At 46.8% G+C, this 23,138-nt stretch overlaps 2 protein-coding genes across 13 annotated transcripts in view; both read left to right on the forward strand.

Annotated features, from left to right (window-relative positions):
* Positions 1-23,138, forward strand: part of LOC121917114 (RNA-binding protein Musashi homolog 2-like) — a 911,933-nt gene that overhangs the window by 379,755 nt on the left and 509,040 nt on the right. The window lies entirely within an intron of this gene.
* AKAP1 (A-kinase anchoring protein 1) overlaps positions 1-23,138 on the forward strand; it is a 40,416-nt gene that overhangs the window by 6,147 nt on the left and 11,131 nt on the right. For both annotated transcript variants that reach the window (XM_042442788.1, XM_042442787.1), the window contains exons 2-4: positions 12,440-14,100; positions 17,754-17,887; positions 22,379-22,505. In XM_042442788.1, coding sequence (XP_042298722.1) covers positions 12,465-14,100; positions 17,754-17,887; positions 22,379-22,505 — 1,897 coding nt within the window. In that variant the 5' untranslated portion in view covers positions 12,440-12,464. The remainder of the gene's footprint in view (positions 1-12,439; positions 14,101-17,753; positions 17,888-22,378; positions 22,506-23,138) is intronic.

A 23,138-nucleotide genomic window follows, 5' to 3' on the forward strand; every position in this document is an offset into this window, starting at 1 on the left:
TGTTTGTATGCACCTGAGGAAGTAGACTTAAGTCTAGGAAAGCGCATGCTGCCAACTTCTTTCTTTCAGTGAGTCTCAAAGGTGCTACAAGATTGCTTTTAATTTAATGTTTTTAATACAGTTGCTTGCTTTATTGCTTAATGTTGTTGTTGTGTGCCTTCAAGTCATTTCCATATACTGAGTATTGCCAGGATAGACATTTCCAGGGCTCTGGAGACCAGGATTTGAATCCCAGTTTTACCATGAAACCCACTGGGTGACTTCGGGCAAACCATACTCTCTCAGCCTCAGGGGAAGGCAATAGCAAACCCTCTCTGAACAAACCTTGCCAAGAAAACCCAACGATAGGTTTCACCATAAGTCAGAAACGACTTGAAGGTACCCAACAAACACGATGTAAAAGGACCTGGGCCAGGCGAAACGTCTTGGGTTCCTCCATGCCAGCTTTTAAAGCGGCGGTCCCCAAACGGTGCCCTTGAAGAGATTTTGGACTTGGCGCCCAGAATGCCAACACTGGCCGACATGACTGAAGCTTCTGAAGTCCAAAATGTCTTAAAGGCCACAGTTTGGGGACCAGCGTTTTAAAACGTTTCCCATAAAAGAGTGAGTGCAAGCAAAGAGGGGAAATGGAAAGCTTTGCCTTGCTTTGGGACGCAGAGCCACCCTCGTGACTTGTTGCACTTGGCTGGTTCATGACTTATCTCTCTCTCTCTCTCTCTCCTTCTCTGTCTTTAGCAAGGGTAAACATTTCGAATCCATCGACCTTGGTTCACCCTCCAGCTGGGAACCGGTGACCTTGCGGAAGACGGGGACGTCTGGACTCTTGGCGCTCCAAAAAGAAGCCGATCCTTTAGGATTGCTTCTTTTTTTCCGCCTCTTTTCCGTGTGCAGATTCGGCAAGCGAAGGAGATCCCTCCTTCCTTTTCGGGGAAAGGCAATGGAAAATTGTTTTTAAAACCCAGTTGAGTATTTCGAAGCAGGAAAAGGAGCGTTTGGGAGGCGTAACGTTAAGAGAGGGTGGCAGTGGCCAACCCCTTCCGATGAAACTTGCCATGAAAACCCCAGGATGGGTTGGCCGTAGGGTTGCCATAAATCACGCATGACTTGTTGCAAACCTCCTGTGTGGATGCAGACAGGTACAAAACCAGTGCTTTCCCTTCTGGTTGTTTTTTTATTGGCTTAATTTCTTTAAGAGAGTCTTGGGCAAGTGAAGACACAGTCTCTTCTTTTAACACCCCCCCCCCTCCAAAAAAAGATTTCATGGGAAGGGCAGTCGAATTGATAGCTGTGTCTAGACTTGTGAGTGTTCCCAGAAGGTTTGCGAGCTGCCACTTGCATTTTGCAGGGATGCGCCGGTGTGTCTACAAAACCATGCCCTCGACCCTGCGGAGAAGACGAAGCGTTGGCTCCAAGGGCAGCAAGAGATGATTTCGGAAAGCTTGGCTTGAACAGCTTTTTTGGGTGATGCAATAACCGTGCGTGATGGGAGTTGGAGTTCTACATGTCTCAAGGAAACTACACTAACTCCATATTTGCAGCTTTGATGTTTGCGGATTTGATTGTTCACGGATTTGATTAATATGTTCCCTCTTGGAATTTCTAGGTCCTCCAGTGTATCTCTATGGTCAGTTTTAACCACAAGCTGCACTGAAGGACCTAGAGATTCCTAGAGAGGACACTCCACCAGGCCTTTGTGGCTCCTCCATCGCAGTTTTGTGGTCAGTGTCTGTTGCATGTTGACCACAGAGTTGCACCGGAGGACCTAGAGATTCCTAGAAGGATGTCCTCTCAGGTAAAAACATGATGTTTTTGTTATTTGCAGTCTTTCCATATTCATGGGGGTCTTGTGCCCCTAACCCTAGTGAATATGGAGGGACAAGTGTAGTCTAGAGAAGATTGTCTACCTGGGGATGCCTGAAAACTGAACTTGCTTAGCTGTGGTTGCATTTGGCCCCAGCATTTTTTACTCACTGTAGTCCAAAACACACTGCAGAACTAATCCAGTTTGAGACAGCTTTAACTGCCTTGGCTCAGTGCTAGGGAATCCTGGGAATTGTAGTTTATGATGGCACTAGAGCCAGGATAGAAGAAGGCTCAATGTCTCGCCAAACTACAGTTCCCAGGATGGTCTAGCATTGAGCCTGGGCAGTTGAAGCGGTCTCAAACTGGATAATTTCCGCAGGGTGTTTTGGACCTTTGTTATTGCGTGCCTTGAAGGCATTTCCAATTTATGGTAACCCAAATGCGACTCATATCACAGAGACTTCTTGGCAAGATTTCATCAGGATGGGGTCGCCTTTGCCTTCCTCTGGGGCTGAGAGAGTGTGACTTTGCTAAGATCTCCCCAGTGCGTTTCTGTACATTCAACTAATCTTAGTCTTGTTGTTGTGAACTGCTTTTGGCACGGTTAAGATAAAGCACTTATATACAGGTTGAGTCTCTCTGATTGGAAGTGTTTTGGATTTCGGGGTGTTTTGGGGATTTTGGCATACTACATAGATGTACGTAATGATCTGTCTTGGCATTGGGACGCAGGTCGAAACACATGTTTCATAAACACCTGATACACATACCCTGAAGGCACTTTCACACACTACTTTTAATCAGTGTTGTGCACGAAACAAAGTCTGTGTCCATGGAGCTGCCGCGAAGCAAAAGGGTCACTGTCTCAGCCACCCTTGTTTTGGTTTTTGGAGCGTTTTGGATATATCTGCGTATATCCTTTTTCATTATTTAGCAGATCCCTCCTCTACATCTCTGTGCTTTGTAAGGTGTGTTTGCAGCCGCTGATGAAATCTTGGTCTGCTTCCCAATAACCCCTGGCTCTGCTCCTGTGGCAACACTTTTCCAAGTGGCCTCTTCTAACCCGACTTTCTGGAGCATTGCCATCCCAGTCCTTTCTACTGAATTTGGTTGCGTAGGAATCGAAATCACTTGGGCTCTGGTTGCTAAAATATATCTTTTTCCCCCTTATAACTACCTTGCAGGGTTGTTGTGACTCGGACAAATAGGACCACTGTGTGCCCTTTTCTGAGGTCTGCGGAGAGGTAGAAATAAAATCTTGGCTTCCTACAAGGGTTTTTGGACACGCACCAAACACGCACCAAATTTAAAACATACTTCCTACCTAGTGTATCATTGAGTTACCTATCCTCTTAAATTAAGCGTCCGAATTGGTTGTTCCTCTGCGTCTACATACACAAAACCTTTTAAATTGCAAAACTTCCCAATGTTACCGTTTCTCCTTTATCACAAATAGATCTCAGAAATGGTTTCCGCACATCTACAAATGTATCTGTTGACTTTCCTCTTAGTAACACAGGTCCGAAACACACTGCAGAAACGATCCAGTTTGACACCGCTTTAACTGCCCTGGCTCAATGCTAGGAGATACGTAGTTTTGTGAACCATTTACTCTTCTCTGTCGGAGAGCTCTGGTGCCACAATAAACTACAATTCCCAGAATCCCCTAGCACTGAGCTAGGACAGTTAAAGCCGTCTCAAACTGGATTGTTTCTGCAGTGTGTTGTGGACCATAGTTAATTTGTCCATCTTGGCAAACTTGAGTATCTTCATGACCCAATCTTCCGTCAATTGAACGCCCACATTTTTTTTCCATTTTGCGCATATAATAATCTAGCTGCCATGATTAAATATCGTAACTTTTCATATTGTTTTAACAACTTAAGCCATTAGTATGATGTACTGGTTTGAGTGTTGGACTGTTCAGGGTTCGAATGCCGCCTTGGAAACATGGAAGCATGCTGATTGATCTTGAGCGTCACACTTTCTCAGCCTCTGAATGAATCATGAAGTTGAAAGAGACCACAAGGCAGAGGCAAACCTAAGCTACCTGCTCAATTTCCTTCCCTGAGACTGGGGTCGGACTCGATATCTTTGGGGCCCCTTCCAGTTTGATGACCCCCTCAATAAACCTCACCAAGAAAACGCTTTGCCTTAAGTTAGAAATGACTTGAATGCTTTGATTGTGAGTTCCTGCATGGCAGGGGGTTGGACTGGATGGCCCTTGGGGTCTCTTCCAACTCTGTGTATTAGTCATTGACCATAATAAATAAATTACATTACATTTCTATGATTCTCCGAAGGCACACAGCGAGAAATGACATTACAGTGGTCCCTCCACATTTGGTTTGGGGCAAAGGCTCCCCGTAAATGCAGAAATACCGCAAATAACTAAACACTATTCTTTTTACCTAAGACAACAGCTCTCTAGGAATCTCACAGTGCAACTCTGTGGTCAGCATCTGCTAGAAACTGATCATAGAATCACGCTGCAGGACCTACAAATGCCTAGAGAAGGGTTTTCTCTAGGAACGTCTAGGTCAGTGATGGCGAACCTATGGCACTCGTGCCGGAGGTGGCACTCAGAGCCCTCTCTGTGGGCACACATGCTGTCGCCCTAGCACAGAGTTTGCCAGAGTTTCTTACTGGAAAGCCAGAGGGACATGGCACTTTGCAATAAATAAGTGGGGTCTGGATTGCAGTTTGGGCACTCGGTCTGTAAAAGGTTCACCAACACTGGTCTAGGTCCTCCAGCACCACTCTATGGTCAACTTCTGGCAGAGTTGCGCCGGAGGACCTAGAGATCCCTAGAGAGAACGTATTAATCAAAGCCACAAAAGTCAAAGCCGCAAATGTGGAGGGCACACTCTCAACTTTAGGTTCAAATGGTCTTGTCCCGAAAGAGAAGTTATGTGTGTCCCCATCCCACCCCACTCCAGTATTTGTGCGAAGGCCGAACTTTCATTTCACCGCCAGAGGGAAAGAGTTGCGTTCGTTTTCCTACTTACTGTTTCCGGCTCCTCTCTCTTGCTTCTGCTTTGTTTGCTTTAGTGCCAGAGTGCTTTATTTGTACAATTCAGGGCAAAGTACAGGGAAGGCACACTTTAGACCCCAAATAACGTTTCTCATTGCGCATGGCCTGCTATTATTCGCACAGCGTGCTGCCAAACAGAACCTGGAAATTTATGTTAAAATGGACAAATTGGGGAATCTCTGGCCGGTAGCCTTGTGGATTGGGTTTTTTGTTTTGTTACCCCGTTAAAAACCCCTAAATTCCAGTTCCTTTTCACAATCTTTCTGCATAGCTTTTATGCAAACATGTTGAAAAGGTCTTGTAAAACGGCAGTAACCACAAGCCGCCTTGCAGATCTCTTGTGGTGGCATGTCAAGCCATTACACTCAATATAAAACATGGGTAGGGCTTTGTGTGTGTGTGTGTGTTTGCATACAATTGGCCTTTCGCATTTGCGTCTTTGACTTTTACGGATTGGATTCTTTGCGGTTTTGATTCGTACGTTCTCTCTAGGAATCTCTCGATGCAACTCTGCCAAAGGTTGACCATAGAGTTGTGCTGGAGGATCTAGAAGTTCCTAGAGAAAACACCTCTCTGGGCATTTGTAGGTCCTCCAGTGTGAGTCTGTGATCAACGTCTGGCGGATGTTGACCATAGAGTTGCACTGGGGGATCTGGAGGTATTGCTTGAGGTATTTATACGAACTGAAGAGATCCCCTATTTGCAGTCCAAAGAGATCCCCTTTTTATTTGTGTTGGTCTATGACCATAATAAAGATCCTATTCTATTGCTTAAAGGGTTTTTGGAGCAATGAGAACTAGACTCTTGTTGCTTCCATTGCAAGAAGAAACATGAACGATTGAGCCGCCCCAGTTTCCAGAGTGTCCCCCTCCGATCAAAGAGCCGCGGTTGATAAATTCATTGAACAGGAGGACGAGGGATCTGTTTGCAACTTCGTCTTCCAAGCGATATCCACTGAGTCCTTGCTTGTCTTTTTTTGCCTCCCTCCCATAAGGGTTTGTCAGAGAGCTGCTAAATATACTAGTGCTTTTTCCAGAGTCCAGAGTAAGTAGATGATGATTCAGTTGTGAATCAAAATGCACCAAGGAAGGGTTGGAGGACTTGCTCTTGTTTCATCTTGTGTGCCATTTGTTGGACTCTAATGCTGAGACGTGGTTGCAAAGGACCCTGTAGATGGAGAAATAAAAATGCTTATTGTGTGTGTGTGTGTGTGTGTACATACTAGGCGTCCAAGATAACTTATCTTTCCTGGAATCTGCAGCTTCTGTGTGGGCTTATAAGGCAGCTCATGTGTCCCTCGGTTATTTTTAGCCTGGAAAAATTCCTCGGCCCCCATGACTTTCGTTTTTAACACAACCGGGTCCCATCGCTTGTGCCTCTTCGCCGGGGCGGCTGCATTCTCGGATGCTGCGTTGCACATCTTTCTAATTCTGCTTTATTACACGATTGTATGGTTATGCGCTTAGGGAGAGAAGCCTGTGTATCAGGGAGAGAATCCTGCTTTGTCCACATTTGTTATCGTGCGCCTTAGAGTCATTTCCGACGTGCGGCGACCCTAAGGCAAACCTGTCATGGGGTTTCCATAGCAAGATGTGTTCCGATGAGGTTTGCCATTGCCTTCCCCCGAGGCTGAGAGTGTGTGACTTGACCAAGGTCAACCAATGGGGTTCATGACCATGCCACAATTTGAACCTTGGTCTCCAGAAATATCTGTCCTGACATTACTCAACATGGGCTGGGCATTCAGAGCACATTATCCAGTGGAATGAAGGATGCAAAGTAATTTACTCCAGGGAGAGAAAAATGTTAGCGTATTTGTATTACGCCATTGGTTTGGCACTTGACGGAGTGCAAACGCATTCTTCTGCTATGCTCTCACTGACCACTCTGAATCTCATGGGCTCAGTATGGACTTAACTGTATATACTGGACTATAAGTCAACATGATGTAGAAGCTGAGGTCCAAAATTACGGGTTTTGATACGACCCATGGATAAGTATGGAGAACTTAAGACGCATGTAACAAAGGAAAAAGATGTCAAGGAACATTTCAAAATTCTGGCAGGCATCACTGTTTCTGTTCAGCCTAAAAGATGGATGGATGAGGAAGGAACTATGGTAAATTGTGGCTATGCGGTGTGTATGGGAGGTGACCCAACATGTATGGTGCGCAGTGGTCCCTCCACATTCGCTGCACTTAGTGGCGAAGGACCCCCATGGATGTGGAAAAACCTGAAAGAATGCCTCTCTAAGGATCTCCAGGTCCTCCAGTGCAACTCTGTGGTCAACCTCTGCCAGAGGTTGACCATAGAGTCATGCCGGAGGACCTACAAATGCTTAGAGAAGCGTTTTCCCTATGAAAGTCTAGGTAATCCAGCGCAACTCTATGGTCAACCTCCATCATAGTTGCGCTGGAGGACCTAGAGAGAACATTTTAATCAAAACGGCAAAAGTCAAAGCCACAAATGTGGAGGGCCAACTCTAGTTAGAATATAGGGGTATCATTTGACCGTCCCATATAGTTTGCCAGTTTCATAATCCCTAAATTTAGACTTTCTTTTACTATGGCACATTTTAATCTGCCGCCATCAACCGTGTTGGAAGGTAAATATAATAGCAGTTCATTTGACAAGCTTCCCGGCCCATGTTTGAATCCAGAAACAGAATCAATTGATCATACTTTATTGCACTGTCCATTTGAACAAATCACTCCCGTTTTACACAAATTTCCAGAGTGAACAACAAGATTTTATCTCTCCTTTCTACTTGTTGACTCCGAACGCTCCAATTCCAGAGAAAGCTGCTAGATTCTGCATCGGTGCTGTTACTGCGCATAGATAAATTTTAGGGGGGACATTTTTTAATACAGAAACATTAATCTTAGTTATGAGATTTTAACATTTTCCTTTTCTCGGCTTTTCATTTTAGGGATCTAGACAGAAACATGGATGCGGGGGCTCAGTGGTTCAGACACCAATTCAGAAACAGCCATCTCCATTTAGTGTGTTAGGAATTGCAGCTGTACTTAGTTGTGTATTTGTGTGTGTTTTTAATGTGTTTTATGCATTTTGGTTTGCATTTGGTCTATCGCCATAAATAATCCATTGATGTGGACGAGGCTGAGAAAATGTGCACGGGACAAAAAGGATGAAACGGCAAAGCAAAGAAAGTGGCGACTGTGCCTAGCAGTGATTCGCAGTACACAGTTGTGTGCTATGTCTTGGCTTTGTTAGTTGGAGTCCAACAATATTTGGGGCGTCACAGGCTTCCCTTTCGCCTTCTAGGGTTGGATTATGAATTTCATTGGGAGAAATGCTGCTGCGTGGGTCATCCATATCAGGTTCTTCTTTAATTTAAAAAGCAGATTTTTGCTTAACTTAAGCAGAAGGCTTAACCATTTCTCCCTGGAGATGTCCACCAGCAAAACACCTTGTCTGCCGGGTGTTTTGTAGGCCTGGGTTTGCCAGCTGCAGAATCCCGTATCTGTGAAATGACCTCGAATCTCAATGATATTGGAGTTGTAACCAACACCGCTGTGTGTGACTTGGTCACTTGCCCGCAGCTGAGTGAATTGTGTGTGTGTATTCTAGTTGCGGTAAATATTGCCAGCTCTTCGTTCCCAAATCTTAAGGAGAGCTGTTCTTTCTCCTCTCTTGCAAAACTCCTTGGCGTTTCTGACCCTATAAGGATCAGATCACAAAAAGTTGGGACAGTTGTGCTTCGGGATTTTTCTGCAGTAGATAAAGGAGGAAGAGTGTTGCACAGAGGAAGACAGCTATGCCAAGGAAAGCTTGTGTTAATGTGTCCCATGTTTGTTGTGGGTCATGTGCGGTCTTTGTCTAGTAAATCACTTTTAACTATTCACAGTTGTCAAGGTTGTTGAAAACAACTTTGTGCTCTCAACGCTCGGGGTCCTCAGTCTTACAAGATACTAGTCCTCATGTGGTGCGGTGGTTTGAGGGTTGGACTAGGTTTCTGGAGACCAGGGTTCAAATCCTTGCTCAGCCATGGAAACCCATGGGATTACCGTGGGCAAGTCACAGACTCTCAGCTGCCCAAAAAAGCCCATGATAGGTTCACCTTGGGGTCCCCATAAATCAGAAATTACTTGACTGCACACAACAACAACAAAGTCCTCATGGTCCCACGAAATAATCTGTGACAAATAATCTGAGACAAACACCAAGTTTTTGGTGTTAAGAGTTCATTGCTGACGTTGCGCCAGCATCTGTGGCTGGCATCTTGAAAGATGCCAGCCACAGATGCTGGAGAAACGTCAGGAATAAACACTTCTGGAACATGGCCACATAGCCCCAAAAACCCACAAAAAACTAAGGATCCCAGCCATGAAAGCCTTTGACTTCATACTAGTAATTGTTTTCTTCTCCTTCCAGCTACTTATTGTCTAATCCTTTAGGGCTAATGCTATGTAATGGTTTGAGTTTTGGACTGTGACTCTGCAGACCAGGGTTCGAATGCTGGTTCGGCCATGAAAAACTACTTAGGCAGGTTGCACACTCTCAGCCTCCGAGGATGGCAATGGCAAACACGCTCTGACGAAACGTGCTAAGAAAACCCACTGATAGGGTCACCTTAGGATCGCCGTAAGGTGGAAACAACTTGAAGGCACACAACAACAACAACAACAACCACTGAGGCCCAAACCTGTATCTGGCTCTATCACTCAAACTTGGAGGCTTCAGACATGGTGATGAATTGCTCTTCTGTTCCCTGCATGTCAAACATCAAGCGGATCAGGGAGAAATCCTCAGGTTTAGTCTTCCGCAGTAGGTTTTTCCTGGAAGAGGCTTCTTTGTGATGTGAACCCTGCAAAACTAATGTGACATAGCAGTGAGCAGACTTAGCCCCACTCTACTGAGAAAGGGGTCCTTGAAATTTGCATTTGTGGGTATTTGGGAGCAAATCTTCATGCCCAGAGATGCTCAGATGCTGTGCGCAGGCAGGATAAATTATGACTATATTGTACAATAAGCAGTTCTCTCCATAGGCAGCTGTTTACCCCTGAAATTCCTAACTCAGGGCCTGTGGATTCTCCTCTCTTAAGGAAAGGAATGCCTTCCCCATCTTTTAATAACTCAAAGGGAGCTCTTGCACTAGCGGCGTGAATTGCAGACCTCTTTAAATCCATCTTTTTATTCAAAGTTGTTTAATTTATACGGTCCACGGGTCTTTTATCCATGGATTCAAGTATCCATGGCTTGAAAATATGACAAAAAAAGTATAAATTCCAAGTAGCCAAGCGTGATTTTGCCATTTTATATAAGGGACACCATTTTGCTATGCCATTGTATTGAATGGGCCTTGAGCCTGGAACCAAACCCCAGCGGATAACAAGCGCCCGCTGTAATGATTTAATCAAACGTTTAAGAATATATATTGTTTTACATTGCTTTTACCAACTTGAGATCTTTGGATGTTGTTATTGTACGCCTTCAGGTCATTCCCAATTTATGCAAACCTATCGCAAGGGTCTTCTGGGGCTGAGAGTGTGTGACTTGCCCAAAGTGGGTTCCCATGGCTGAGCAAAGAATTGAACCCTGGTCTCTAGGGTTGTACTCCAATGCTCAAATCACTACATCATGCTCTCTTTAGGTATAATGGTTTGAGTGTTGAACTACGACTCTGGAAACCAGGGTTCGATTCCCAGCTCAGCCATGGGTTACCTTGCGCAAGTCGCATACCCTCAGCCTCAGAGGATGGGAACGGCAGACTACCTTTGAGTAAATCTCTCCAAGAAAAGGCCATGGTAGGTTCATTTTAGCTGGCCTGCCCCATTGCATGGAGCTGCCTGAGGATTCCTAGCCCTGCCTAGGCCAAGGAAATAACAAGGCCGCAGGGTAACAAGTGTTGTGACCTTCTCTAGGGAAAGCTTAGCCACTCACATGACATCCCAAGTTGTTGAGCTAATCCGTAACAGTCCGTGGTGGGGTTTTGCGCGTCCAGTGAGTTCGCATATCTTTTTCACGTCGTAAGTGGATGAAAGTTCAGCTATGGGGAATTGCTGTCTTGGGTCGGCTGCTCCAAAATGAGAGTATTGGAAGGGACCACAAGGGTGATCTAGACCAACCTTTGCCATGCAGGTGTACACAGGTGAAGCACTCCTGCATGGCAGCCATACAATCTCTGCTTAAAAACATCCAAAGATAGAGTCCATCTTCCAATCTGCCACTGTCAAACAGCTCTCAGTGAGTGTCAAGTTCTTCCTAAGGTTTATGTAGAACCTCATTTCTTGTCATTTGCCTCCACCTGTTCATGTTCTGTTCCCCGGAGCAGCAGAAAACAAGCTCGCTCCATCTTCAGATAGTCAAAGATAGCTGTCCTATCACCTCTCCGGCTGCATCTACATTGCAGAATTAATCCAGTTGGATGCTGCTTTAACTGCAGTGGCTCGATATGATGGAATTCTGGGAATTTATTTGTTTATAAGTTAAAAAAACATGAACTTTTAGAAACGTTTTGGCCACAGCAACGTGGCTCTGGGGAACTGCGGAGCAGGCAGGCGATGTAGGTTTGCATGCAGACGGGGAAAACGGAGCAATGCAAATCCCATTCACACTACCCAGTTGTAGCACTTTAAATGCCATGGGTGCATCCAGTGGAATCCTGGGTGTTGGAATTTGCTGGAACGCTGGCACCGGGTTCTAAAAACGCTTCTTAAACTGCCAACCCAAGGATTCCATAGGATGTAACTGTGGCAGTCAGACGGGAAAGCAGTACTGTACTATAATAAGGTAAAGTGAAGTGAGACAATTGATGGAGTAAAAGGAAAAAATCTGAGAGTTAGTGAGTGGGACTGTGGTTAAAAGACAGCATAGTGAGAGGTTGTGATCCAGGGATTTACAAAATGTGTGGCACAGTCACTTCCAGCTCAGAAACTGAGCTGAAACATGGGTGATCTTCTCCATTTTGGGGATAGAGAAGGCCATGGGAGAACCCAAATGGCTATATTTTTGTGTTGGTTTGGGCATGGTTTGTTTTAAGAGGATTGTACCTATATGAGACAGACAGACAGACAGTCAGACAGTTTCCATGGATTCAACCATCTGCGGTTTGGTAATATATATGATATTATATTATATTTATAAAGCAAAACTTGATTTTGCTAATTTGAGCAGCCACTGATTTTCTTGTATCCATGGGACGCCCTGGAACCAAATCCAAAGGGTTTGTTGTTCTGTACTTAAGTTGTTGTTGTTATGTGCCTTCAAGTCGTTTCCAACTTATGGCAACCCTATATCCATATTATGGGGTTTTCTTGGCAAGTTTATTCAGAGGGGCTTTGCCATTACCTTTTCCTGAGGCTAAGAGCATAAGATTTGCTCAGGGTGGGTTTCATGGCTAGCTGGGAATCGAACCCTGGTCTCCAGAGTCGTAAACCACCATTCAAACCATTACGCCATGCTGGCTGTCTTGTATAATATACTGGACATCTATTTAATGATTGTTGAAGTTTTAAAAACATAAAATGTTCCGACTTACATAAACATAGAAAAAACCCCAGAGAAGACAAAATGCAAAAAGGAGAAAAAACATACAAACGTGTATTAACTTGATACTCTCCTTTCCCTTGATATCTTCTAGGTGCAGTTGCTGAGTATCTGAAAAAATGGCGCTACGCCTCCGCACCTTACTGCCATTTGCCATACCTGGGGTGCTGGCGCTCATTGGATGGTGGTGGTTCTCTTCACGTAAAAAGGAGCGCGCCAGCAACCACGACAGGCAAGACGCAGCCAGCTTGGAAGAGCACAGAATATGCTCTGCCAAAAAGGAGTCTTGCACTAGAGAAGACCCACAGTCAAACAATGAACTCTTGTTGCCTCTGGAAGCCAAACAGCCTCCTCAGTCAACCTTGGTCTTTCAGCCTTTGGTAGAAGTGCCGGCACCTTCTTCTCCAGAACCCCAGGCTTGGTGCTTGGATCCTTCCAAAAGGGACCTTCCTGTTCCTCCAAAAACGGCCGTCAACTTCGACGCGCTTCGGGACGAGAGTGAAAAACTCAAAGCATCGATGGGATGTCGAGGTATGTTTGCATCTCATGCGCTTGAGTCCTCCTTTTCAGATTCACAAAAAGCAAACGTCAGTGCGGTAGAAAGTACTGCGGAGGGGAAGGTGGATTCCACGCAAGTTGCAGACCAGGTACCGCTGGCGACTTTTATGACCACACTTCTGGCGGAGTCGTTTCGATTGGAGAAATCGGGGCATAATAGTGAAGAGCCAATAGACCAGAACAACTCAAAAGAAGGCCGGTATCCTGAGGTTGCTGTGAGTACTGGCTCTTCGCCCATTCCCTGCTCTGTTGTGGCGCATGAAGCCGTTCCTGAAGCCACACTAGACGTTACTGAAACAGAAGAGATGAATGGTGGTGTTGTGGTTGAGGTGGAGACTGCTGGCACTGGGTTGCCTGCTAGTTTGCGCGCAGAACCAGCTGGCTCAAGATTGTCCGAGGAAGTAGAGACGTCCAGTTCCAACGCTGGTAGCATGTTGAAGCACCCCGGGTTTGGAGATGGTGGACAGAAGGGCAGTTTGGAGAAGGAAAGGATAGGTGGCATCACCTTGGACAAGGAGGAAGTTGAGAAAATTGAGCAGGTGGCCATACATATAATTTCCAACGTCATCCGAGCAGCCACTGAGGAAGTACTGTCCGGGTCGGTCAACGACGTGTCCGACAGGATCTGTCAAATGGCCAGTCGTGTTGACAAACCCATGCGTACGAGTGGTGTTGGCTCGGAAGAATCCAGCCTGATGAGTGAGTGTGCAGCTGAGAAGGTTGCAACGGTTGAGCTGTCTCCCCTCCTAGAAGAAAACATTGGTCATCCGACATTCTCCAGTCACTTGACGCATGGTCTCCTGGCAAACCCTGCTCATGCGCAGCCCAGGGACTCCGTATGTACTGTGCAGCCCCCTAGCGACCCCGCTGTGGCTGCAGACCACGAGGAGGAGTTTGAAGATATCCATACGGTGACGGAAGATTCCGGTTGCAGCGCTTGCGCCTCTGAAGACGGGACTAGCGCAGAGGACCTTTTGAGACCCCCTTTGTCTCCTGCATTGCGGCAAACCCTGGATCTGTTGAACATGCCCACACTCAAAGACTTGGAGCAGAACTCGGCGTCGAGCCAAAAACCCTCCTCCCCTACGCTAGCCGAAAACAAGGTGCCATACAGCAATGGGGTGCTGAAAGAGGATGGCGCACCTCTGGGGCATGAGCAGACGTGGCCAGGAGAAGCAGACGGAGACCACTCAGGAGGTAAGGTGTTGCTTCATCCGCCTCAAGGCTTTATCATTTAAAGACATAGCCGTGTTAGTCTGTAGAATCAGCATGTAGAGAGATGTTGTAGCACCTTTGTGACTCACTGAAAGAAAGCAGTTGGCAGCATGAGCTTTCCTAGACTTCAGTCTACTTCCTAAAAAGCACCTGAGTACCAGAGTACTCTTTCAGAGGAAGGGACTGGCAAAACCACTTCTGCGCATTCCTTGCGAGATTTGATTCAGAAAAGCCTATTCGACCTGAAGGCACATACCTACCCCTCACATATGCAACTAGACCAAATGCATCTGAGGAAGTAGACTGGAGTCTAGGAAAGCTCATGCTGCCAACTCCTTTCTTTCACTGAGTCTCGAAGGTGCTACAATGGCTATAGTGAGCTCGTATCATTGTAATGCCCATCAACAGATTTCACTGGCTGGATTACCAGTAAGTGATAAAGCCTTAAGTGATAAAGTGCCTAAGACATATAATCTTAAGCAGTTCCAAACAGCCCCGGAATAAAACCCACCAGGGACAGCAACAATAATGTAGACTACAACCATTTTGGAACGCAGGGCTTCATTTATTTTACTCAGTGCTGCAGAAGTGGTTTCTTTCAAATACCCTTTATCTCTTGTATGGCAACATCTCTTAGATAAAATGGTGGTTTAGAAGGTAAACTGGGAACAAGTGACCCAGTGCCCTCTAGGATAGTGTTACTCAAAGTGTGGGTGTATGGACCAGTACTGGTCCCTGAGCCATGGTCAAGCTGGTTTAAACTTGGTTTACCTTCTAAACCATGGTTTAAACCATGGTTTAAAGCTTGTTTTAGGCCATAGTTAAAACTATAGATTACATCAAATGACTTCTTTTCAAGAAACAGTCCTGTTTTTTTAAAATTAATTTTTCAGATAGATAGATAGATAGATAGATAGTGTGTGTGTGTGTGTACGTATGTATTATTAAAGTCTGTTTGTTACTACTATTTTCCAACCCTCTTACTGGAACAGCGATCACTATTTGAACTGAAAACTTTAACAGTTTATTGGCAGTTGTTCCTTGTTAGACCAGTATCCAGGGTCAGTTGCTTCTTTTTAATCCCCTTATTTTATGGTGCAAGAAATGCCATTCAGAGACATGCTTCATTTAGCATGCTTTAAAAGCACACTTTTTGAAGAACGATTATTTGCTTAAGCTAGTGGCCATAACATCTGACCTGCATTTTCTGATGTAGTCCTATGATGTAGCCCTATATTGGCGTAGTCCTACACATCAATGCAAAAAAAACTGGTTTAAACAAAGAAAAGAACCATGGATTTTGGGATATATATATAGATATATAATTTTCCAATTATGAGGAACTCTAGTTGCTATTTATCAGAAAGAAAACAAGTCTCCAGGTTCCAGAATACTGTAATGGCTAGACCAGTTGGAGCTAATACTGTATTTGCAAGCACAACTTAATGAAAATTCAATCTTGTGAACCTGCCCCCATGATAAAGAGGCCTGAGTTTTGATTTGATCTTTTTTAATCTCTCAGTCTGGATTGGAGAAAAGTCAGGGCGGAGGCCCAGCCATTAAATTTGTGGTTGGCAACGTGGGCATAACCTTAGGCTGACTGCTAATATAAGATACTGTTGTTGAGTCACTTGGCCCATTGGGGAATGCTCAGCTGACTGGCATGAGTACCCAAATCTGCCAAACCCATCATCTCTTGTGGTTAGAAGCCCAGCCAACATTGTCCTTTGGTGAAAGGGAATTTGGATTGCAATTTGCCGGTTTCACAACAAATGCCAAAACAATCCATTAAAAAAAATATATCTTTGGACTTCATGCATTAGGTTTGGCCTGTTCTGATGTTCCTCCGCATGATTGTCATTCTGCGCACTACATAAACATCCTCAAGCTTAGGTCTGCAGAGGCCCATAGGCTTCATGCAACGCTTGAACATCACTTCTGTGGTCCATGAAATCCCCCAGACCCATATTTAAAACAAAACACTTTTGGGTGTAAATTGGGGACAGTTTTGGCACCATCCAATGCTTGAAAGCACATGAAAATACCCTTACCTTAGGCTGAGAAAGTGTGACATGAAACAGTGAGTTTCATGGCCAAGCTGGGAATCGAATCCAGGGTAATCAGATATCTTCCTTTTCCAGGACATGATCTACATTTCATCCTTCAGCCAGGAGGAATTCTTAAATGTCTTCCATTTTGAGCATGACTAAGAAGCGAGAATTCATATTTATATTAGTGTTTTTGGCATTTATTTGGTAACGGTCTACATTTTCTTGTTGTCCTCTTTTGCGGTTATGACGTCTGGTCACCCTGATCGAACCCTGGTCTTCAGAGTCTTAGTCCAATGCTCAAACCACTATGCAACACTGGTTCTCTATACCTATATCTTAAAAGTATGTACTTGTGAGACACTTAGTTGGCAGGTCTGCCAACTATAGTGAACTTAGATAATTCCTCTGTTGGAGACAATGTGTGCATTAGGCCTGTGTTATTGCATGTATGGAAAGCCAGCATGGTGTAGTGGTTTGAGCATTAGACTAGGATACTGGGAGACTGGGGTTCGAATCCTTGTTCAGCCATGGAAACCCACTAGGCAACCTTGCCAAGTCATACTCTCAGCCTTAGAGGATGGCAATGGCAAACTCACTCTGACGAAATTTGCCAGGAGAACCCCATGATAGATTTGCCTTAGGTTCACCATAGGAACTTCCTGACAGTAAGGGCTGTTCAACAGTGGAACGCACTCCATCGGAGGGTGACAGAGTCTCCTTCCTTGGAGGTCTTTAAACAGAGGCTGGATGGCCATCTGTCAGGGATGCTTTGATTTGGATTTCCTGCATGGCAGAATGGGGTTGGACTGGATGGCCCTAGTGGTCTCTTCCAACTCTACGATTCTATGATTCTATGAACACACTCAACACATACTGAATGTGCACACTTTCATGGGAATTGCTTATGGAGGATTTCATCACAGGATGGCAAGAACAGGTACAAGATGGAGGCACCTTCCAGGTAACTTGGCAGCATTTCAGGGATCTGGTTACATGGAAGAAGATCTCTGTTTGGCTCTCCAATGTAGGAGTCTTAGTTTAAAGTAGCCATCCAGTTGGGAAAGGATCGGCATCGGAAAGTGGGGGAATAGGATTTTCACTCCATGGCCCCAGTCCAAAACTCCTTTCACCTTCAAAGGCACTATTTAGTTGCAGAGGAGGAAAAGTACAATGTGGATTTCCTATGTGTCCCTTCCTTAGCTTATGGGAGGGAGGCACATATTAGGCCATGGTAGAAAAGACCAATTTCCATACATTCTGAACTATATTTTTCTTCCTCCCTCTTCAGCTACTTTTTAGAATAGGATGGGAATTGGGCAGCCCTGCAACCAAATCTTACTGAATTGCATCTCCCATCATTCCTCGCCACAAATCTAGCATTGCTCGGATTTGGAGCCCAACAATACCCAGAAGGTCGCTTAACTCCCACCCCTGTTTTAGAAGGAGGAAACTAAAGTCAAAGGGCATCTCTCCTGGGTAGCCTTGAAAATTTGGCTCTGGCTCTGAAAGTCACATTACTTTTTTGTATTACCAAGCTGTGTCACGGCGGTCTCAGTGCTGTGGATCCTCTTTTCCTCTTCGTAGGCTCAGATGTAAATAGCATGGATTCCGTGGACAGTGGCTGCGCCCTCCGAAAGAATGGCAGCTGCCAGAACGCAAAGACGGGAGCAGACTCCAATAAGACGGAGCTGATAATCTGGGAGATAGAAATACCAAAGGTAATGTCCAAATTATTCCCTCTACCCGGCCTTTATATATTGCTTAATTTACTATTTATCCATTGATATGTCCAGAGCAATGCACACATCTTAAAATACCCAAGGACCAATTGGAGTAGAAGGAAATCCTAGGCAGATTGCAGGGATGGCCAGAATAGTGTCAGTGGAACTGAGTCTAGCAATGGGGTGAAAGGACTCTCCTTGGTTGCACAACCAATCTGTCTGTGATAGACCTGGAAGACAAAGGGATAACACATGTTTTCACCTCTCACAAACCTGGTCACTCTTGGTCTGTATATGGCAGGGATGGACAGCTGTGCGCATGTTGGTGGCACCTACGAACTCCTAATGGCACCCAAATGTGCCTCTTTCATCTGTACTCTAGTCAAAATGGAAGCCAGAAGTGAAGGTCCACCATTTCCAGTTGCCATTTTGGCCAGGATATAATAAATAATAAATATAAATAAAAGTTTTATTTATATACCGCCCTTCCGTAGATCAGGGCGGTTTACAACATAAAAATACAATACAACAACCACAACAATCCAATAAAAACAACACAGCAGCAATATAAAACAGTATAAAGCCCCCGTTAGCCCATCCTCTTTGCCACAGGAGAGGAAGGGAGGTCCGCTGAACTCTATTCGGGGAATGCAAGGTGGAAGAGAAAGGTTTTCAGGTCCTTTCTAAATTGGGCCAGGGAGGTAATCGAGCGGAGCTCTATGGGCAGCATGTTCCAAAGGGCCGGAGCGGCGATGGAGACTGTCCTCCTCGTAGTGGAGGACAGCCTAGCCCCTGGCACCCTAAGGAGTTGCTGCACAGATGTTCTGAGGGTGCGGGGCGGAATGTACGGAGAGAGGCGGTCCTTCAGGTATCCTGGGCCCAAGCCATTTAGAGCTTTATAGGTCATCACCAACACCTTATATTGTGCCCGGAAGCAAATAGGCAGCCAATGCAGATCTTTAAGCACAGGTGTAATATGGCTGGCCCTGGAAGTACCAGTGACCAGCCTGGCTGCCATATTCTGTACCATTTGTAGCTTCCGGGTTTGGTATAAGGGTTGCCCCATGTAGAGTACATTGCAGAAATCCAATCTCGAAGTTACCAGAGCATGTACAACAGTTTCTAGGTCCCTCTGGGCCAGGTATGGGCGCAGCTGGCGAATAAGCCGAAGCTGATAACAGGTGTTCTTGACCGTCGCATTCACCTGAGCAGTCAGGTGAAGCGACGAATCAAGAAGCACCCCCAGACTGCGCACAGAGTCCTTCACAGGGAGTGTGACCCCGTTCAGGACAGGTGGAACTACCGCCATTCCTGGACCAGGGGAACCTATCACAAGTACCTCCATTTTCTCTGGATTCAATTTGAGTCGGTTTTCCCTCATCCAGCCCATTACTGACTCCAGACAGGCCACGAGAGGAGAGACACCATCCTCAGTCACTGCATCAGTCGGAGACATAGAGAAAATGATTTGGGTGTCATCAGCGTACTGATAACCCCGCGCCCCATGTCTCCGGATGATCTCTCCCAGCGGTTTCATGTAAATGTTAAATAGCATGGGAGACAGAATGGCCCCTTGAGGGACCCCAGTTTTAAGGGGCCTCTCGTTGGAGCACACGTCTCCCAGATGCACCATCTGGGACCTCCCAGAGAGGTAGGACCGGAACCACTGAAGCGCAGTGCCCCCGATTCCCACCTCTGCCAGGCGCCCCAGAAGGATACCATGGTCTATGGTATCGAAAGCCGCTGAGATGTCCAAGAGCACCAACAGGGACACGCTTCCCCTGTCGATGCCCAGACGGAGATCATCGACCAAGGCGACCATGGCCGTCTCAACCCCGTAGCCCGCCCGGAAGCCAGTTTGAAATGGGTCCAGATAATCCGTTTCATCCAAGACCGCCTGAAGCTGGATTGCAACCGCCCTCTCGATCACCTTCCCCAAAAATGGCAGCAGCGAGACTGGCCGGTAATTATTATATACCAGGGGGTCGAGGAAGGGCTTTTTTAATAAAGGTTTTACTATGGCCAATTTAAGTTCCAATGGAAATTGCCCTTCCCTCAAAGATGTATTAATGATCCGGCGTAACAATGAAGTTACCAACGGTCCCCCCTGGGCCGCTAGCCACGAGGGACAGGGATCGAGAGAGCAGGTTGTCTTCTGAACACTTCCGAGGATCTTGTCCACATCATCGGTACTTACCAACTCAAATCGATCCAGTTTAATGGAGTCCACGGAGGCTCTGGACGCCTCTACCCTAGGTTCTGCTTGAATGTCGGCGTTAAGACCTTCGCTTATCCGAGAGGTTTTATCCACGAAGAAGTCATTAAATTTGTCGCAGCAGGCCTTAGAAGGTTCAAGGATCTGGTTCGGGGCGGGAGGGAGCTGAGTCAGCTCCCTGACCACCCTGAACAACTCTGCTGGACGCGACACGAGCACCATAGAACGAGTTCTTAGCTGCTCGTATCGCCTCTCCGTAGTCCTCTAACAGTTGGTCTAGGAGAGCCTTGTCGTGTAAGCGAAGGTGTTTCCGCCAACGGCACTCTAGCCGTCTCAGTTCCCGCTTCCTTGCCCGGTGATCTTCCGTATACAAGGGCTTACGTTTGGAAGCGGGCCTGAGAGGGCGCTTGGGAGCAATACTGTGTATAGCCCTAGAAAGACCGGTATTCCAGATAACGGTAAGGGCATCAACAGAGTTGCCGTCACTTCCAACCATGTGCCCCTCTAAAGCTTCCTGGAATCTTTTGGGTTCCATCAGCCTTCGAGGGTGGACCATCCTAACTGGTCCGCCACCCCCGGGGGGGATCTGGGTAGAGACCTTGATTTTTGCCTCCACCAGGAAATGATCCGTCCATGACAGGGGGGAAATATTGGTTATTTCCGCCCACGGATTTTCCGCATCCGAACAGAAGCCAAAATCGAGAGTATTACCCGCACAATGCGTAGGACCCGCAATCAGCTGAGACAGGCCCATGGCCGCCATGGTATCCATGAATTCCCGAGCCGCACCGGCTGGAACATAGCTGGTCGTGAGGGAGATGTTGAAGTCACCCAGGACAAGTAGCCTGGGCGTCTCCAACATCAATTCAGCAACCAGCTGTGTCAGCTCGTTAAGGGAGTCCGCTAGCGCATGGGGTGGCCGATACACTAACAGAATCCCTAGACTGTCCCTAGCCTTTAGGGTCAGGTAAATACAGTCGATATAGGACGTCTGTCGGATGTGGTTCCTGGTGAGGGACAAGGTGTTCCTATGTATCAAGGCCACACACACACACACACACACACACACACCCCGCCCACCTAACCTGGGCTGGTCCTTCACCGAGAACCCAGCTGGCAGGGCCTGAGCCCACACAGCGTCTCCTTCAGGCCCAAGCCAGGTCTCGGTAATGCAAGCCAGGTCGCAATTGCTGTCCTCCAACAAATCGTGGAGGATGTGGGTCTTGTTGTTAATCGACCTGGCATTGCACAGGAGCAACGACAGGGTTTGTGGCACGGTTGGAGCGACCCTCAGGTCCCTTTGGTTGGGAGGGGGACAGGAAGGGGAGATAGATATGATGCATCGATCTCTCCTTCCCCTGGAACGCAAGTCCCTTCTCCCACTGCCATACCTCCCCCTGCCCCACACTACCTCAATGGGAGCTCCGCTCGCAGCGATGTTATCCCTTCCCTCCCCAGCCCATGCATCCCCCACATCCATAACCTCCCCCCCACCCCCCTGTGACAATTTAAAGAGCAGAGGTTAGCCACCCCAGGCATCCTCTGCTCTAAAGGCTAACCCACAGCCTCCCTAACCCGATAAAAGCTGCGCAACTGCGCAGTTGCGCAGCGGCGGTGCTCCTCAGTCCGTGGGCGGCACTCCCGGGGCGGTGTGCAGATGCGCACCTCCGACACCCCGGGAGGAGGCCGCCCGGCAGAAGGCGCGGCTCTAGCGGCGACGGTGGTCCGGCAAGGAGGCAAAGGAGGCGTGTCAGGAAGGGTCCGGTTGCCCGGCTTTATACCCGCCGCTCTCACCTGGCGGGCTCCTCCCTGGCTTCCCCCCAGGTGTTCCTTAAAGGCCCCGCTCACTCTGGCCGCCAAATGCCAAGGCCAGGAAAACAAACACAGGAGTCCCGCGGCGGTGCTCCTCAGTCCGTGGGCGGCACTCCCAGGACGGTGCGCAGATGTGCACCTCCGACACCCCGGGAGGAGGCCGCCCGGCAGAAGGCGCAGCTCTGGCGGCGATGGTGGTCCGGCGAGGAGGCAAAGGGGGCCTTTAGGGAGTGGCTGGATGGATGCAAAGTAATGTGCTGCTGAATAGTTGCACATTTGGTGCAATTTTGGGATGCAAAGTGCAAGTAGAAACCTATTTACAAAATTTGGGAAGGGTTCAGGGGATCTGGGAGCCACCTGTGACTTCTGGACTGTACTTTTGTCACCCCTGATATAGGGCAGGGTTTGAAGGTTACTGCTTGCATCTGAAATGCTTGTGCCTCTTTTCTTCTTTTCTGAAGCATTTAGTCGGACGCCTGATAGGCAAACAAGGGAGGTCCGTGAGCTTCCTGAAACAAGTCTCTGGTGCCAAAATCTACATTTCCACGGTACCTTACACTCAGGATTTCCAGATCTGCCATATAGAAGGTGAGTGGGTTTGTGCCCGAGTGGATATCCTGTTCACTCAGTAGGTCTCTCTGGATGCTTGAACCAATAACGTCAGCCCAGGAGCAGGGCTGGCTCATGACATTTGTCCATCTGAGCAGAGCAGCAAATGGCACCAGCCACGTTATTATGGCACATGAGAGAGGCAACCCCATAAGCACTTCTCCCCATCCATGACAGCACGAATACAATGGTAACAAATACCGAGACATTTGGCTGTGTCTCATTGCCTCTCCTAAATCTGCTTCATAAAGCAGATGTCTCACTCCTTCCTTGATTGTCTTAACAAAAAGTGGGGGATAGTTAAAAGTTTTATTTATTACTATATTAATAGTAGACCCTTGAACAGGAAGTTTCTATACCATTGCTCTTTCTAGCCTACTACTTGCTGAGGCTGGCAGGAGGTCTCTTGAGATCTCCCAAACCTTCCTATTTTGCACATGGATGCTTCTGTTCCTGTGGGTCAAGCAATGACAGATGCAGCCTGACCACTGAGCATGGAGGGAATAGTTACAAGTTACATGAAACCTCCAGATTCAGTGCCAGTTTTTAGGAAGGAACAACAGGAGACACTCCACTGTTTGCATCTGCCTTTCAGCTTCCTACTGTGAAAAG

Source organism: Sceloporus undulatus, chromosome 11 (genome assembly GCF_019175285.1).
Source record: "Sceloporus undulatus isolate JIND9_A2432 ecotype Alabama chromosome 11, SceUnd_v1.1, whole genome shotgun sequence".
NCBI classification, from domain to species: domain Eukaryota; kingdom Metazoa; phylum Chordata; class Lepidosauria; order Squamata; family Phrynosomatidae; genus Sceloporus; species Sceloporus undulatus.